This window comes from Brachyhypopomus gauderio, chromosome 4, assembly GCF_052324685.1.
Source record: "Brachyhypopomus gauderio isolate BG-103 chromosome 4, BGAUD_0.2, whole genome shotgun sequence".
In the NCBI taxonomy this organism is placed as follows: domain Eukaryota; kingdom Metazoa; phylum Chordata; class Actinopteri; order Gymnotiformes; family Hypopomidae; genus Brachyhypopomus; species Brachyhypopomus gauderio.
The window spans coordinates 31,890,971-31,908,220 of NC_135214.1; the positions used below are offsets into that span (position 1 = coordinate 31,890,971).

The 17,250-nt window shown below is 41.0% G+C and overlaps 1 protein-coding gene across 4 annotated transcripts in view; it reads right to left on the reverse strand.

The window, feature by feature from the left end:
- cep104 (centrosomal protein 104) overlaps positions 1–17,250 on the reverse strand; it is a 33,450-nt gene that overhangs the window by 12,098 nt on the left and 4,102 nt on the right. For all 4 annotated transcript variants that reach the window (XM_077003965.1, XM_077003964.1, XM_077003966.1 and 1 more), the window contains 8 exons: positions 16,867–16,949; positions 16,528–16,693; positions 15,742–15,897; positions 14,155–14,367; positions 13,549–13,755; positions 13,140–13,307; positions 9,940–10,113; positions 6,374–6,547 (listed from right to left, as the gene is read on the reverse strand). In XM_077003965.1, coding sequence (XP_076860080.1) covers positions 6,374–6,547; positions 9,940–10,113; positions 13,140–13,307; positions 13,549–13,755; positions 14,155–14,367; positions 15,742–15,897; positions 16,528–16,693; positions 16,867–16,949 — 1,341 coding nt within the window. The remainder of the gene's footprint in view (positions 1–6,373; positions 6,548–9,939; positions 10,114–13,139; positions 13,308–13,548; positions 13,756–14,154; positions 14,368–15,741; positions 15,898–16,527; positions 16,694–16,866; positions 16,950–17,250) is intronic.

Sequence of the window (17,250 nt, forward strand, 5' to 3'; positions counted from 1 at the left end):
TATCCTATTTTGTTTTTTTACTATAAAGATCTGTGATGTGATGAATAGTGACCACTAACAATCTCGAACAATCACCCTTTGGCCACACAATACATTTCTCCCTAAGGTCTGTTTGTGCAAAACTGTGAAACCTGGGAGTATAAAGGTTATGAAACTCACACCCATGCGGTACATAAACCTTCTTTGCAGGGCAACGATTACGATTAAGGACTAGTACACCAGCTCATCATCAAAAGCGCAAATGACACCGGCACCAACGTCAGATCCTGATTACAGTGGCATGTGAATATTCAAAAGCTATTGTTGTAGTGGTGTTTACCCAACGAACACTGTTGGTGTTTACTCTACAAACACTCTTGGGGCTGCACAGGTGCCTGACACTAATCATGTTCAAAGCAGCACAAACCAAGGACAAACATCAACTACAAAGACAAAAACTGGGGTATGAGGAGGAGAGTGAGAGAGGGAAAGAGGGAGGGAGGGAGAGATGGGGGGGAGAGGGACAAAGAGAGAGAGAGAGAGAGAGAGAGAGAGAACAAGGCAAAAACCAAAAAGAAATAGGGAGACAGACATTCTATCAACATTTGGATGACTTACACACAGCAAAGCTCCACAAAACAAAGTGTTGAAGGGGTCTGTCTTACTGTGCACAGGGCAACAGTGACTGTATTACCCCAGATACTCGTAGAGACCAGCTCGGCACTGGCAGGTCAGCGCCACCCGCCCTGCTATACAAACACCTTTCTGTTCCACACCAAGTCTTCTGCACACTTGTCCACACACTAAGTCTTCTGCAAAGTCCTCACTACCAGTGGGGCACAGTCAGGCTCTTCTAAGCCTTCAGAGACTGGATACCAAAAGTGGGTGGAAAAATTAGCAAAAATATTTAATAAAGTAAAAAAATATAATAATAATAATAATAATAAATAAACCTATTAACGTAGACTGCCTCACATTCATCATCACTATTGGATACACTTCTATCTGAGAGTGCTACTAATCCAGACCTCTTAGTAATATGTAATATGGCTGCAGTGTCTACCCATCTGGTGACATAAAACCTTCTTTTGAAGAAAGTTTAAGTGACAAGAAATCTGAGCAATGAAATGTATGTTTTTCATAATAAACTAGGATAATAGCAGCCTAGGCTGTCTTAGCATCCTGAAGAAGGGTATAATGTGTTAATAGCAAAACATCACTCTATTTGTACACACTACCATAGCTAACTTTGAATGGTGACTGAAAGTGAGATTTACATACTTAATTGAAAAGTGTGTTTCAAGGTAACACTTCAGTGAAATCTAACAACAATTCAGCAGACAATTCCACCTATAAAACTTAAAAATAAAAACATCATGCAGTTTTTTTGTAAGTTTAATAATAATAGGTTATGTTTATAAACAATTCTTCAATTCTTCTACTGACTTATAAAGCACTGCACAGGCTTGCCCCTGATTACCTGCTCTTATTATGAACCCCCACGTCCACTAAGATCACAGGTTGCTGGTCTCTTATTAGTTCCAACAATTAATAAGGTAACAGCAGGGGGAGGAGCCTTTTCTTATGAGGCCCCCCAACTATGGAATAACCTTCTAGAATGTGTCAGTGACTATAGGTCTAGGTTGAAAACCTAGACCTTTAGCTTTTGGTCATTAATGTGCCCCCTTAGATAAAGGTACAGATCCAGGGGTTTATGGGTGAAGGGTTTTATGGTAAACTGGGGTGCTGGTGCTGTCATCCTGTCACTGTACGTGGTCACTCAAGTTTGTTGACGGTGTAGCGGATGGATGCCAATGTCTCAGAATGCTCCCAAGTCTGTGTTACCTTCTGCTTCTGCCTTTTTAGCTAAGCTGTAATAATTTAATGCTGGAGTTGCTGCAAACTCCAGAAATATTTTAATGTAAATATAAATAAATGTAAAGCTGCTTTGTGACAACAACTGTTGTAAAAAGTGCTATATAAATACATTTTGATTGATTGATTGATTGAGGAGTGGCGTAAGATCGTGAGTAGAGGCTCTGAGAGAAAAGATGGAAATCAACTAAATATGAGATTTAATGACAAACCACATGCACCGGTGGAGGTTCTAACAGGGCTATCACCAACAACCAGTATAGAATAGAATTTTTGATTACTGCCTACAATTATGGTCACAATTACAATTTATGGTCACTGAGCTGTAAAATATTCACACACAGTGGCGCCCTCTGACAAATATCTCAGGGGGGGCAATTGTTGTGATGACATCCAAGGTTACCATTTCAGTGGGTAAATAAAAAACAGTGACTTAACCAATGAAAATATATAGACTGTACCGTATTTGTGCACCGATATATCTTGTAAATATCATCTTGGTTAAAGCTCTACAATGATTGAACGATTAACTGTGGTCAACAAAAATTGTTATCTCTCAATTTACCCTCATAAACAACTTTAAACATGAAGAGATTTACCATTAATTAAAAGTGAATCTTTCCTACTCACAATCATTTCTGTATTCCTCAGACAGCATTTTAGTTTAGGTGTTAAATGGGATATATAAATGGGCAACAGTATTAAGGATGGAGCAGAATGCAGGGAAAGCAGAGCGGGGCGCGAGCTACTTCACAGCCTGCTAGCCATGTTTTCCCATCATACCAGTTTCGCGAAAATCCCTGGTTATATTCTTTTCCTCCCTTTGTGGACACTTCACTTGTTTCATGTTTAAATTTGGTCTCGGTGGCCCTAATTCCTTAGTTGCTGCCGTTATTCTCCCTACGTTACGTCCGACGCAAGCACGCAAGTGCGAGCCCTCCCGGAACCCATAGACATTCCATTGCAGTGCAAATATTAACATGAGAGTCTACGAGAGCAGTCGGGGCGATTTTCAGTTAGACTAAAATCACCCCAAAAGGGGTGGTACTACATGTAATGCACCTCAACGCTGATTGGACAATGGCATTTAGAGGCAAGAGAAACTGTCCAGAACAGGCCTAACTAGTTAAATGCTGAGAAAGAATATGAGAGAAAAAAAACCGTCCTTTTCATCCTTTCGTGGTGCGTTGCCCATTCGCCCTAATTAACAAACCGCCCCTGTTGACACATAGCCAGGAATTTAGTTGCCGAATACAGTTCCCTGATTAACAAGAGCAGTGTCAGATTCATGCCTCCCTATACAATTGGAGCCTCTCAGCACTAGGGTCTTGGGTTCAAGTCCTTATCTGAGTGGAGTTTCCATGTTCTCCCTGTGTCTGTGGGGGTTTCCTCCGGGGTCTCTGGTTTCCTCCCTCAGTCCAAAAACATGGAGGTTAGGTAAATTGGCAGCCCTGACAAATTCTCACTGAGTGTGTGAACGTGCATCACTTCTTGTCCAGTAAAATGTCCAGACACTCCAGTTGTCTGAGTGTGGTGGATGGTGCTCTGTCCTGAGTGTGTCCTCTCTCCCCTCCCTGTGTCTGTATGTCCAGTGATGGATGGTGTTCTGTCCTGGGTGTGTACTCTCCCCTTTCTGCACCCACTTCAGTCCCCCAGGGGTTGAGAGTACGCTGTGTGCAACTGTGTGTGAGACATATTACCCGTGTTCCTGTGTTAAGATTGTAAAGCGTCCTTGGGTTACATGAAAGGCGGAAAGGTGCCTGTAAAACTGATAGTTGAATTATTAGAATATTGTGATTAACTGTGTTAAAGGCTGCAATGAGATCAAGTAACAGCACAATGACAGCAGAAGTGGAGGAAAGGTCAAGAAGGAGATAATTGAGAATATAAAGAAGACTCGTTTCAGTGCTATGATGGCAGCAGAAACAGGATTGAAAAGTCTCATCGGAGCTAAGAAAGTCAAGCAACCGGAAGGCTACAGCTCTCCGTACGAGTTTGGAGACGAACGGGATGTAGGACTGACGTTCTCCATGGCTGAACCGTCAAGACCTGATGGATTACAATGATGGTGACAGGTGCTAATTTCAGAACATGTGCAACATAAGTGGTTGTATGTGACAGACAGATGAAGTGACAGAAGGGATGAAAGACACAGGGGAGACAAGGCTTTAAAAGGGAGCTGGATTGAGCCACTGATGATGTCGTTTGGACTTATTATATTGCCAATAACGTTTGTACTGACAAAAGAAAGATCAGAAAAGGTGTAAGCAGGGAGGGGGCCAGTAGAAGCAGGGCGTGCAGCAGAAGCCATCTTGGGAAGGTCATGGTAGATAACATTATCTTGAAAAGATTTGAGAAAGACACAGCATTTTTTTCTGGGAGCCAGTCCCAGCCTCAGACGGAGGTCGAATATGTTTTTTTAACAGTAATAAAAAGAATATGATTGGACTTTTGACCCAGTTTAATTAATATTTTAGATGAGCATCATGAACAGGCTACATTCAAAGCAGCCTCGTGTTTGGTTAAATGTACAACATATGCAATATATACACATGCAATCCTCTTCTCTTGTATAAAATGATCAAGTTTTCTACCAGTTCTTATTTATCAGCCTGGGAGTGAACCAAGAAGAAGAGTGGGTGGCAGGTTTTCGTAGACGCCATAGTCTCCAGAACAGAGACAGACTGATTGTATAGAGCAGTGGCTCCCAAAGTAGGGGGCGCGCCCCACCTAGGGAGCTATTGCAGGGGGGGCGCGGAGCTTGGAAGTAAAACATGTGCACATGTGTCAATATGGGGGGGTGTGTGTAGGGGGGGGCACAAAAATATTCTCATCTACTAAAGGGGGGCACGGCAGAAAAAGTTTGGGAACCACTGGTATAGAGAAATTGCAGCCCTCAGAGAGAGGACTATATGACTTTTTGATAACAGTAGATTTTTAGATTAGCTGAAGGGTTCACAGAAATAACAATGAGAGAGAAACATTGGAACGGGGTTTAGAATTGGGAAGACAGAGAGGAGCAGTGATGGGTTTGTGATCAGAAATGCCAGAACACACAACACAGCAGATATAGTGTTCAGAATATGTCCAGTAAAGCAGGTAGTCATAACCAATACCCCGCAGCATACGCAACACTGTTGTTTTGTCAACTGTAGTTGGAGATGGATCAACACACTGAACTCTTTGCCATTTTCCTCAAACCCCTGCTGAACAGTTTTTGCAGTGTGGCAGAGTACATTTATCCTGCTGAAAGAAGCTACGGCCATTAGGGAATACTGTTTGCAATGAAGGGGTGTACTTGGTCTGCATGTTTAGGCAGTCATTATGTGTCAAAGTAACATCCATGTGAATCCCATGCCCCAAGGGTTCTCAGCAGAGTATCACACTGCCTCCAATGGCTTGCCTTCTTCCCATAATGCATCCCTGTGCCATTTTGTTCCCAGCTACGCGATACACGCACAGCAATACATCAGACCAGAACCTTCTTCCATTGGTCGATGGTCCAGTTCTGATGATCATGTGCCCATTGTAGGCACAATGTACGTGCATCCTGCGTTCACGTGCATCCTGCGTTCACGTGCATCCTGCATTCACGTGCATCCTGCGTTCACGTGTATTCTGTGCGACAGCAGATAATCTGTGGGGTAGGACATAATGGATGAACTCTCCCTCCCCACGTTTCAATTAACCTTGGGTGTCCGTCACCTTGTTGTTGGTTCATTGGTTGTCTATTCATGAACTACATTTGGTAGCCATTTACCACTGCATACTGGAAACACCCCACAAGAACTGCCATTCTGGAGATCTCATGCTTGTCTGTGTTGTTCCGACAATTACAATGAGCCATTTTTCCTGCTTGCAACACATCAGCTCCAAGAACTGCTACATAAAATATCCCTTGACCAGTGGTACTGTAATGAGATCATCTGAGTTTTTTTTACTTCACCTGCCGGTGGTTATAATGTGGCTGAATGGTGTTTGCTTTCTGCTTATGATTCTTGACAGATTTGATACCAATGTATAAATCTGGGGGTCAGACAATCAAACAGTACACCGACATCATTAAAAATACAAACTGTACCATCATTATAAACAAAGACACAAACTATATGATGATTTTTGAATGGTGAATAACTATTGTCAATCCACACCTTACATACGTCACCCTTGATTTAAAGGCCTTTAAAAAGCATTGAAACATATAGTTAGTTACTAAGCCCTCAGTCGGGAGACAGAATTATTAAGGTATTGAGATTATCTATTCACTCAAAGGATGTGTACAGATGCACAGATGGTCTCTCTCTGTGATCATTATCTTTTCTCTGTATTCTCTGAAGGAATGATGTAAACATGCTCCAGATTACATTGCAGGTTTTGTAGTAGAATTTAACATTTGCAGCTTGCTAAAGAATCAGAGCAGTGCGTCAGGGGGTGTGTTAAGAGTGATGGAGTAGGTCTGGGATGTAGTCCAGGTGAAATCACCCCTATGATGAGTGGGATCAGTGAGTGAGGTCTATACCCGCATGACGTTGTCGACAGTGAAGCCTGAGTCATCGGTGCCAAGCTGTTCCAGAAGCTTCTCCAGCAGCTGGAGACGGCTGAGGGCCAAACGTGTGGGCATGCTGCTCATCGGCTTCACCAGCTCAGCAGGAACAAACTGCAAAGCCCGAACCTCCTTAAACAGAGCCATCTCCTGCAGAGAAAGGGACACGCATCAAATCTCCAGCTTACACACAAACTCTCCTCCTCAGACAGACACATGAAGCAAATGCCTCTTCAAAGATGCGTCATTCAAAAATGTCCTGCTCACCCATTCTAATGATCACAGATCAAAAGTCAAGTGTTTTTTTGGTTTTTTTTTTTGACACATGAACTAATGTTTAATAAAGTCACAGTTAGTTGGTACAATCATTAACCGAAGAGCTGCTGGCTCAAAATTAGGCAACATTAGATATCATTAGGGGAGAGGATGCAGTCACGAATCGAACAAAAGCTCCATTCATATGCTGGATTTACTTTGGCTGGTTTAATTAGTGGGGTGCTGTAGTGATCTAACAGCTGCTCACAGAGTGAGGGAGCGTCTGAGGCAGAGGGACTACTGCAGGACTGATTCTGGCTGCCAAAGTTCTCAAAGGGAGAGGAAAGCGAAAGCAAGAAGACAACGAGAGAGCGAGAGAGAGAGAGAGAGAGAGAGAGAGAGAGAGAGAGAGAGAGAAGGGGAGAGGCCTGAGAAAGAGGAAATAGGGCTTGACAGAGTTTGCTCATACAGACTTGAGGTATGAGCGCACACACTGCAGTCAGCTTTTGGCATAGGAAATGGATTAAGTCACAGTTCTGAGTGCTCCACTATGTCAGGCTTTGACAAACATGCTAATATTCACAAACAACTAAACCAGCTCAGATGTTGTTGGTAACTACATCACATAAATATTACGGATCAATAATATTATATATTGTGCAATGCAAAGCGTTGGATGCAGTGGTGTAAAGCACCATTGGACTCTAGTGCAGTGGAGACGTGTTCTCTGGAGCAACAAATTACGCTTCTCCATTTGGCAATCTGATGGATGAGTATTGGGTTTGGCGGTTGCCAAGAGAACGGTACTCTGACTGTATTGTGCCAAGTGTAAAGTTTGGTGGAGGGGGCATTATGGTGTGGGGTTGTTTTTCAGGAGCTGGGCTTGGCCCCTTAGTTACAGTGAAAGGAACTCTGAATACTTCAGCATACCAAGACATTTTGGACAATTCCATGCTTACAACTTTGTGGGAACAGTTTGGAGCTGCCCCCTTCCTCTTCTAACATGACTGTGCACCAGTGCACAAAGCAAGGTTCATAAGACATGGCAGAGTCTGGTGTGGATGAACTTGACTGACCTCAACCCGATAGAACACCTTGATGAATTCAGCTGGTGTTGTGGCAAATTCCGACTCCCCTTGTTTATCCGCCTAAAGATGCTACAGATTATATTGTCGATTTACGTTTCTATGCATAAATAAGAGCTAGACTTTAATTATCCATCACAGCAAACGGCACGACATTATCTGTCCAAAGACACACTGGCTCAAGGGTGTTATTTTAAATAAAAAAACACACTGGCTATACTGAAGTTCACCTCTGACTACATCTTTGCAGTATTACAGCAGTATTATGTCTAAATATCTTGTTGGGACAAAACTAGAGTGCTCAATGAACTAAGTTATAATCACCCCCGAATATCATCTGTAGCGTCTTTATGTGTGTGCAAACCAGGGGACTTGGAATTTGGCACAACACGTTCGTTTGAAAAAATTCTCCGTCGTGCCTGCTGCTTGCATGTGCTAAATGAAAATGAGCACTTTCTTCTTTGATTTACAACTTTGTCCTACCACCTGATTAACTTTCTGCTCCACCCCTGACAGGTGAAGAAAAGTCTACAGAAAAGCCACACCTCCTTATAAGTGTCATGCTATATGATTCATTCACTACTTTAGTGCTACCATTTGAAAACTGATCATGTGGGGCCATGCAAATCTGTATTACATGTAATACTTAGGTGGAGACATTTTTCTAACAGTGGAATAAGGTACTCTTAACCACTCTACTGCAGTAATTCTTTTCGTAATCAATGCAGTTAACACATCGTGCATGGGTGGAAAAACCGTCAAATACCGTGAAACCGGGTATAATTTTTAAAAATACAGTGATATAGAATTTTGGTCATACCGCCCAGCACTACTATGGGTATATAACAGCTCTTGGAAGGAGGACAAAAGAGACAAGAAAACTACATATGAAGACTATAGCTGCAGAAGTGGTGCATTACGGAAGTCTTCATACCAACCTTTTACCCCCATATTCCTTCCAGGTGACTTTCATCTGCTGACCATTTTTTAATTGGTTGGCCCTAAAACTAGGCTGAAGCAGAGAGGTGATCAGGCTCTGTGCTGTGTTTTGCTGTGTTGTGCTGTGTTTTCCTGTGTTTTGTTCCTTTTCCTTGTTACTGTTGGTACAGTAATTTAATTTGTGTTTGTTTGATTCACTTTGGTCAGCTATTCTTGTTTGTAAATGTGCTTCATAATGAATGAATGAATGAATGAATGTTCAATTTATAACATAAATATAAATGAAATGAAACATTTCTTGTTCTCGAAACACCATTGAGAATCACAAGTGCATCTTGACATTTTGAACAAGGACAGAAAATAGCTGTTTTGTTTCTTAATTTATGTTTAGTTCCTGTGATTGTTTCTCAGATAATTTAAGATAGGCTGAAATAGACTTAAAGGAACTATACATATCACCAGTTCCTCTTCCTGTTCCCATCTCATCTGTTTAAAGTTCAACACACAACTACAGCACAAGGTCTTGAATTGTTGTGCATTTATGGTGCATCAGTCTTAACACCATCTTCTGACTGCAGGGTCCAAAACTAGCAAAGATTAAACAGATGATAATGAAGTATCAGTCTATTGGTGTCAAAAAGCAAGAGGGAAGTTGCAAAACTGTAAGATGTTTGCAAGCAAAAATTACAGTGCCACTATTACTGAAATAACAGCAGTGTGACTGGAGACCATTTTTGGAGACCACGGAGGCCAAGTTTACCGTAGGTGTGCGGCATCGATTTGGTCACCTGCCTTTTACTATACAGCCTAGATGCTGTGGTCAAGTCATGGTCTAGGTTAGGGAACTGGTCTTGTGGGGCGTGGGTTTGATTCCCAGGCCCTAGGCCATGACTGACGTGCCCTTTAGCAAGGCACTTAACAAACTGCTCCACCGCTCTGGGCATGTGTGTACCACAGCCCCCTGATGTTCACTAGTGTGTGTGTGTGTGTGTGTGTGTGTGTGTGTGTGCCACAGCCCCCTGGTATTCACTAGTGTGTGTGTGTGTGTGTGTGTGTGTGTGTGTGTGTGTGTGTGTGTGTGTGTGTGTGTGTGTGTGTGCGTGTGCGTGTGTTCTCATTGCACAGATGGGTAAATGCAGAGGGCAAATTCTATTCTGGGTGTAAATCACAACTTACAATGTTGGCAACTTAAATCTACACTTCACAGTAACAAAGTATTAAGAATTAAACTTCTACATACAACGATGCAATTTTTCACAATACCAGTATGAAAGAGATGGCCAGTGTGCGGAGCCTCATGGTGGACTCGCCGGTCCGGGAGAGAAGGCCAGGCCACGTGTGCTCCACACAGTAGATGGTCTCAGATCTGCCCAGCTGGTGGGAGGGCACAAACTCACTCAGAATCAACCTCAGCAGCTTCAGAGATGTCTGAAACACCTGGAGAAAGGAAGAGTGGTGAATGCTGTCAGCACACATACTCTGAACAATTCAAATCAGGGCTGTTTCTCTCCTTGGCTGGACATGAATGCATGAGTAGCTAAACTGTTACCTGCTTTCATTTGTCAACCAATAGAACAGTGACGGAAGATGGAACAGTGACTCTGCTAGACAAGCTCCACCATGACCTTAACAAATCCAATTTATATTTTTAAAACTAGCACTTGAGTAAAGCTATTGCACAAGGTTTGTATTCTGCCATGTGTTTATATGTGCTTTGTCCTTGAAAGCACTTTGTGTCTTATGTCTAGGAAACGTGTTATATAAATAAATTGTACTTACTTACTAATACACAAATTCACATGATTTTAAAGGATCTCTACAGTCATCATGTTTTGAGAGACTTAAAGTAAAGTAAAAGTAAATCAAAACCAAGTGAACTAATTCTGGAATAATGCTTATGAATCCAGTAAAAATCTAACATTTTTAATCTAAATGGAAATATATAACCTTATATAGAGATGTTGGGAAAACCTCAGGATCATTAGTCACTGCCAAAACTGCTGGAAAATTAGAGATGGACATTAAGCAAGACTATATTGTACTTTATAATTATGAGTTTGGGTCAAGTCATACATTCTTTGATATTTCAGCATGCAAACTAGCCATGTCTTTCCTAACCACAGCTGCTACAAAATCCAAGGAAAACCTTTGGGCTGTCAGGCCTTTGTAGGCATTTATAGTTTTTGTTGATGCACAGAGAGTAAGTCTCAAACCAAAGGAGATCTTTATTGGATGCCCCAAAGCAGGGATGCCGTTAGCAGCAGCTACAGCGGGCGACTGTTTAAAGTCTGTGCTGTGTGCCTAACTAAATGACCTTAGGGAGAAGGTTTTGGGAATGTCTCCAGCACTGGGCAAGCATTGTTAAGATCTGCAGCACTGCCCTTTTTCTAGGAGTTTATGAATGAACCACTGAAAAGAGCTGGAGCTTTGGGAGATCACATACCGGAGTTCCCCCATTGGAGATTAATCAGGCACGTGATGGCTAGAAAAAGCCACCAACAAACACCTATATCAGGGCTGAAATCTGAGAGAGAGAGAGAGAGAGAGAGAGAGAGAGAGAGAGAGAGAGAGAGAGAGAGAGAGCGCCTCGTGCGGCTCATATTCCAGAAATCCTCACTAATAATCCCTTTCTGATAAATGACTAATATTGACGTATTATAGGCTGGAATTTCTTTTACTTGCTGAACTCTATAGAAATATTAGAAACATTGTGCATTGTTCTTAAAATGAAAAATTAATGTATCAAAGTTTTTAAAATGTAATGGTCATGAAAGAAATTACAGGTTAAATTATGATTCATACACACCTCATAAAAAATAAAAACTAAAACAATGCACACTTAGGTCCATGTGAATGGTTCTTACAAAGGGACAGTTAATAAATGAATAATGCATTTTGGCTTTGAAAACTGTCCCTAATTTTAGATTGTAAAAAAAGGTGAACTTGGTTTGATTTTTATGTCAGAAACCAGACACTGAGAAATATTTGTTGCATTAAAGAACATAAAGTTCCTACATAAGATCAGACATGTAAGGTAAAACATACAGTAGATAAACACATGAGTAAAAATAATCCAGAAGTCAGCTAAAGATATTCGTATTTAGGACAATGGTAGCTAAAGGGAAAAAAGTAATTAATTCAAATCTAAACGCATCAAGGAGAAATCGAGTTTCTCACTTTTACACTTTCACACTTTCATTTCTGCAACTTGCAAGCACTGCAGTGCAAAGCTATACAACAGAATGCAATTAATTTAATAACAAAGGTGTATGAATGTTTCTGCAGGCCTTTACAGAAGAACTGAGTGGAGTTAGTCATTTATCAGAAAGGGATTATTAGAACTGAGTGGAGTGGGTATGACTAACTGCACATACCACACTGAAATGAAAAAGATCTCACCTCATCATATCTCTGTAATTACCAGATTCCTTCGTCAAAAAAGAGTGACTTGTATTTGAATCACCTGCTGTTGCCATATTGAATTACCAGGTTCTATCTAGCTGCCTGGAAATGAAGATTAGGATTTTGTTATAATGTGTCTTGTGCAAACTAGAAAGCTAAACATTTTTTGTTTGCTTTTTTTTTGTAGAAAGTGTTGGGTTAACAAGCTCCTGTGAGACTCAATATCTATGACATCTACGTTGGCTTGCCTCCTGTCTTCTTGTGGGGTTTCTAGTTTGCACATAACCACTTTACCACCTCACTGTATGATATTGCAAGGTGTTTTTGTTTCTATTGATATCCACTGGAGCTCCGTGTTAACACTGCCTTGGTTGGTTTGATATTACCTCATGCCAAGGTTGTTCTCACTATTAACCTTACATAGTAAAAGTTTAATAACTTCTTCAAAGAATTCCACAGATAGGCCCGACAGGCCTTATTTTCCATTTATTTAATGAGTAACCAACCAATTATTTAAATAAGTGAATCTGGTTGAAAATCAAGTTGCAATGAGCCAAAACCTGGTCACAGTGGCTGCAGACAAAGGAAGAGCTGTCATGGCCGACATGCCATACGTGTGCTGTGCCATGCAGTACATGCAGAGCAACATCTGCGGCCTGAAACTGGACCCGGCGACCCCTCATCTGCATGGCTCTGACAAACCGAGCCCCTGTTGTGCCCGACGACGGTACCGGTGCGCGGTGTCAGGTTGCCCCTTGTTTGACGGAGGTAACCAAGCAATGCGCTGTGTGAATATCACCATCTCACAGGAGACACAATGACTCATAACCTGACTCCAAGTCACCTCCACGTGTCCCCCACTCAGCACACAATAAAACACAATCAGCAGCAGCGATGATGAGGTCAGCCCGCATTTGATGAAAGGCAAAGATGAAGAAAAAAAAAAAACCCAAACAAAACTAAAATAAATAAATAAAAGAACAAAGGAACCTGATGAACAGAGTCACACACCCATATTCAAAAGACAACGGACTGAGGGAGAAAAGTGACGTTCGACTTACAGATGAGACTTTGTCTGTGAGTGCCTTCTTGCAGAGGAAAACTGCTGCTCTCATCATGTGCCTGAGGTCTGCTTTAGGGGTTCCCGATGGAACCTCCGCCAGGGTCTTGTAGACTGCGAGCAGGGCATCCTCTCTATAGGACCATGTCTTTGAATATGCCCCAGCCACCTGCGGGGAAAGAACAGGAGAAAAGCACGAAAGTCAGGAATTAAAAAAAAAAGATTTATATCACATGAATCTCCACACAAGCTCAAGATGCTATCTGATCCAAACCTGCTTTAGAGTCAAGCCCACATGTTTACATGGAGTTAGCAGGACATACAGGGAATTAATTTTTTTTTTTCCTTTTGAGGAATTGTTGATGCTCCAACACATGTTAAGCTCAACGGAACACAGTTCAAATCCTCACCAGACTGTCGCCGTAGACCTCTATGGGCAAACTGGCCTCTCTCTGGGCTTTCTCCGAGAGGGGCTCTGGTTCACCAGTGACCCCAGGACTGTGTGGCGTGCTGAGGTCCAGGAGAGTAGGCGTCTGTTCGGACTGAGGCTGTGGCTCAACCCCTGGCTTCTTCCTCAAGGCAGGCAGAGGCCTCTCATCGTATGGCAAAAAGCTAACCTGACCCACAACAGACAATTACATGTTTTTTTTTACTAAATGCCTAATTTTCATCTGTAATTATATGATTTCTCAGTCACTGCAAAGTATGTTCAGCCCAACTGATATTCTAAGTCACACTTCAAAAATCTTAGGATGAAAAAAATTTCACTATGTGTGTTTGTGTGTACTCATTTGTACAGAAAGATTTTAGCTTAATGCATATGCTAAAACCCAGAGCTCTTCATAAAGTAGTTAAAACATAGATATCCATGAACACAGATATATATCAGAAATCTATGCATACCAAGGATGACTTCTTTCTTCAACTCAGAAGAAAATACAATCCCCATTCTGACATAACTTAAAAATATATATATTTGTTTTATATAAAACATTCAGATGACATCTCCAACTCACATCTGTCTTTGGGCTGTGAGGTGGTGTGCAGACTGTGGCCTCATGGGTGTGTTGGGAGCGTGTTGCTTTAGGTGTAATTTGCTCCTGCTCCACAAAAGGCCGTTCATGTTTGCTCTTCTTTGGTGTTTCAGGAAGGCACGTAGTATGTTTGAGTGGCCATACATTAGGGGAGAGCAAACCGCTCTCAGATGTTTCTTGCAACATTCTCTGGGTCTGCAATAATGCCAGTAAGTTCAGAATTAAAGCTACAGTCCACTACACTAAACATGAACCTGCATCACCATAAGCAATATAAGACATTTATAATGATCTTTTTATGATGTTGTTGAATCCTAAATTATTTAATAGTTTGTATACTAGTTTATAGATGAACAATACCATGAAAAAGACTGTAAATGTTTTATTGTTTTCCTAAATAAATAAATGCACATATTAATAGGCAGGTTTCTTCAACTTGCATTGAACAGCATTTCATGAACACAAACTAGTTCTTTTTAAACCTTTTTAAACCTGTTACTGTTTGCTAAACAGATGCTTTAAAATATGATATTCTTATGCATTATGTGCTAAAATAATGAGATGATAACGGATATGAAGCCAACATAAGCAGCTTCAAGTTCCCTAATATGTACTGTAAAGTAATACATGAGAAAGAAACTACCACATTGGTCACTGATATAACTTGAAACTGACATAAGTAATAATAACAAAACATGTACTGAAAATTAACTAATGAAAATCAGACATTGCTTTTGAAGTGCGGTTCAATAGAAAGAAAAAAAAACTAAAGATCAGGATAAAAGTTTTAGTACCCTTAGCTTAATATTTTGTAGCACAACCTTTTGAGGCAATCACTGCAACCACTGAACTGTAACCATTTCCACAACTCTCCACCAGACAACTGCACCTCTCCATAGGTACTTTGGATCACCTCTCGACAAGACATTTGCACCTCTCTCAGTGTCAAGTTATTTCAGTGAACATTGTGGGTTTTTCTTTCTTTAATGGACGGGTAACGACAATGTTGTCCACGTTTGTAAGGGAGGACTGTTTAATTCAGTTTAATTTAACTATAATTCAGGTTATTCATAGCAAACTAGATGGATGTTTTTGGTGTAATGGCAAAAAAATATCAGTTGCAAACTAAAGCTAGATTAAATGATTAAAAGAAATGCAGAACACAAAGCGTTCAACAGCAGAAACCTCCTACTGATGCAAAAGCTTAGCACCAATACCTCACAACAGCACAGAGAGACATAGCGAACTTCACAAATCTGTGAGACTAGATGCACCACGGTTAGTGTTTGCTCAGGCATTTTCCTATGTGTTTGTATAAACATGCCTTTAAGTCGCATAACTGGAATGATGAAACATGAGAAAGACACACCTGATGTCAGGAATGCCAAAACAATCACCATATGTGCATATGATGAATGGATGGTGGACAAATAGATAAACAATTGGATGAATGGATCAATGGATGGATGGATAATTGGATAATTGGATGAATGGATAAATGGTTAAAAAACAAACAAGTAAACATATGGATGGAGAACTGAATTAAGAGCATTCTGTGGCACGTCGTACCTGCCCCAAGTCAAGCAGGTCATGTAGTTCCAATTGCTGGTAAACCCGGAGTCTGTAGGACTCCATCTGCTCTTTTTTATGCTTGGCTGTGTCATAGTCCTCTCTCTCTATGGCAAAGTGCTTCTCCACATCATACCTGCCCAGACGTTCCCCCACCTACAACAGGGGGGAGACATGGTGGTGCAGATGTTGGCTTTAAAAAACACTTATCCCTTTCTTTTCTTCAAGTACAGTGTACCTCAGCTATAATGGAAGTACTTTTACCAAGTGCTATGAAGCCCTTAAATAAATAAATAAATCCATTAATAAATAAATATTTCTGAGAAATGCCTTTCATTTAACCTGTCACACTACTATTACATGAGCATTTTCCTCTTGTCATCTGTTTATAATGCATACCTTGAAGTCTCAGACATATGACACCTTTGACATCTGTTTATAAAACACACCCTTCTCAGCCTGCGATGTGTCACTACATGAATAGTTCATGCACAAGAGATCTAACAAAACATCGGGTGTCTCTGCATCTTGAGTATGTTTTATGCTGTCCAAAGAAATTTCAATCAAGTCAAATAATGTTAAGAAGCAATTATTCAGTTCTGACCTTAGCAATACGTCGCAAACAGACCTCAAAAAGAAACTTAAACTCACAATGGGAAACTTCATGTTAAACTGTTGAACAGATCAAAACAATTATACTTCAGTATCAGAAAGGCCAGGTTTAGGCCATATGCTAAAAAGTGTAGCTAAAAACAGTCACTGGCTCAGGGTGTATTTGTCTGGTACCTTTTGCAGGTCTGCAATTGCCTGCTTAAGCTTTCGAGCCAAGTCGTATTTCTCTAATCTGACCGATTCTTGTTTCTTATCATCTAGAATGCGAATTATGTGGGCAACCTCTGGGTCTTGATACATGTCAAAGGCCAGGTCATCCAGTGGAGATATAGACTCATATCTGTAGAAATAACAAAAACACAAAAAAGTGCATTGTGAAACAAATAAATCTCCACAACCCAAACACAGGTGTGTGACATCTAAAGTGACATCTAAACCAAAAAGGTGCTTCAAAAAAACACTTCCCTACTGAGAAACGATGAGAGAAACTGAAGAAACTGAAGGAGCCCTCACCCCACGCATGAGCCATTTACATCCAGTGCTGAGCTGTGCTGTGTGTTACTGAGATACTGGTCGATCAGCTGCTCTCTGCTTTGCTGAAACATAACGTGGGACATTTATATAACACAAATAAAATACATATGCTAAATACATTGACAGTTTTTTGTGCTCACCAAGGGACACAAATCTATAACAGAAGGAGTTTAGAAATGGATGCAATGTGGTTTTAAATACTAGGACAGGACCAGTCATGTTTATCCGCAAAAAGCCAGAGTGGTTGCAGGTTTTCATCCTGAGCAGAAGTAAACCCAACAAAAAATTAATCCACTGCAAAATGTGGAATCGGGTGTGCTCCTGACTGAAGCAAACCCGTCCCATTAGATCTTTGCAGAAAAG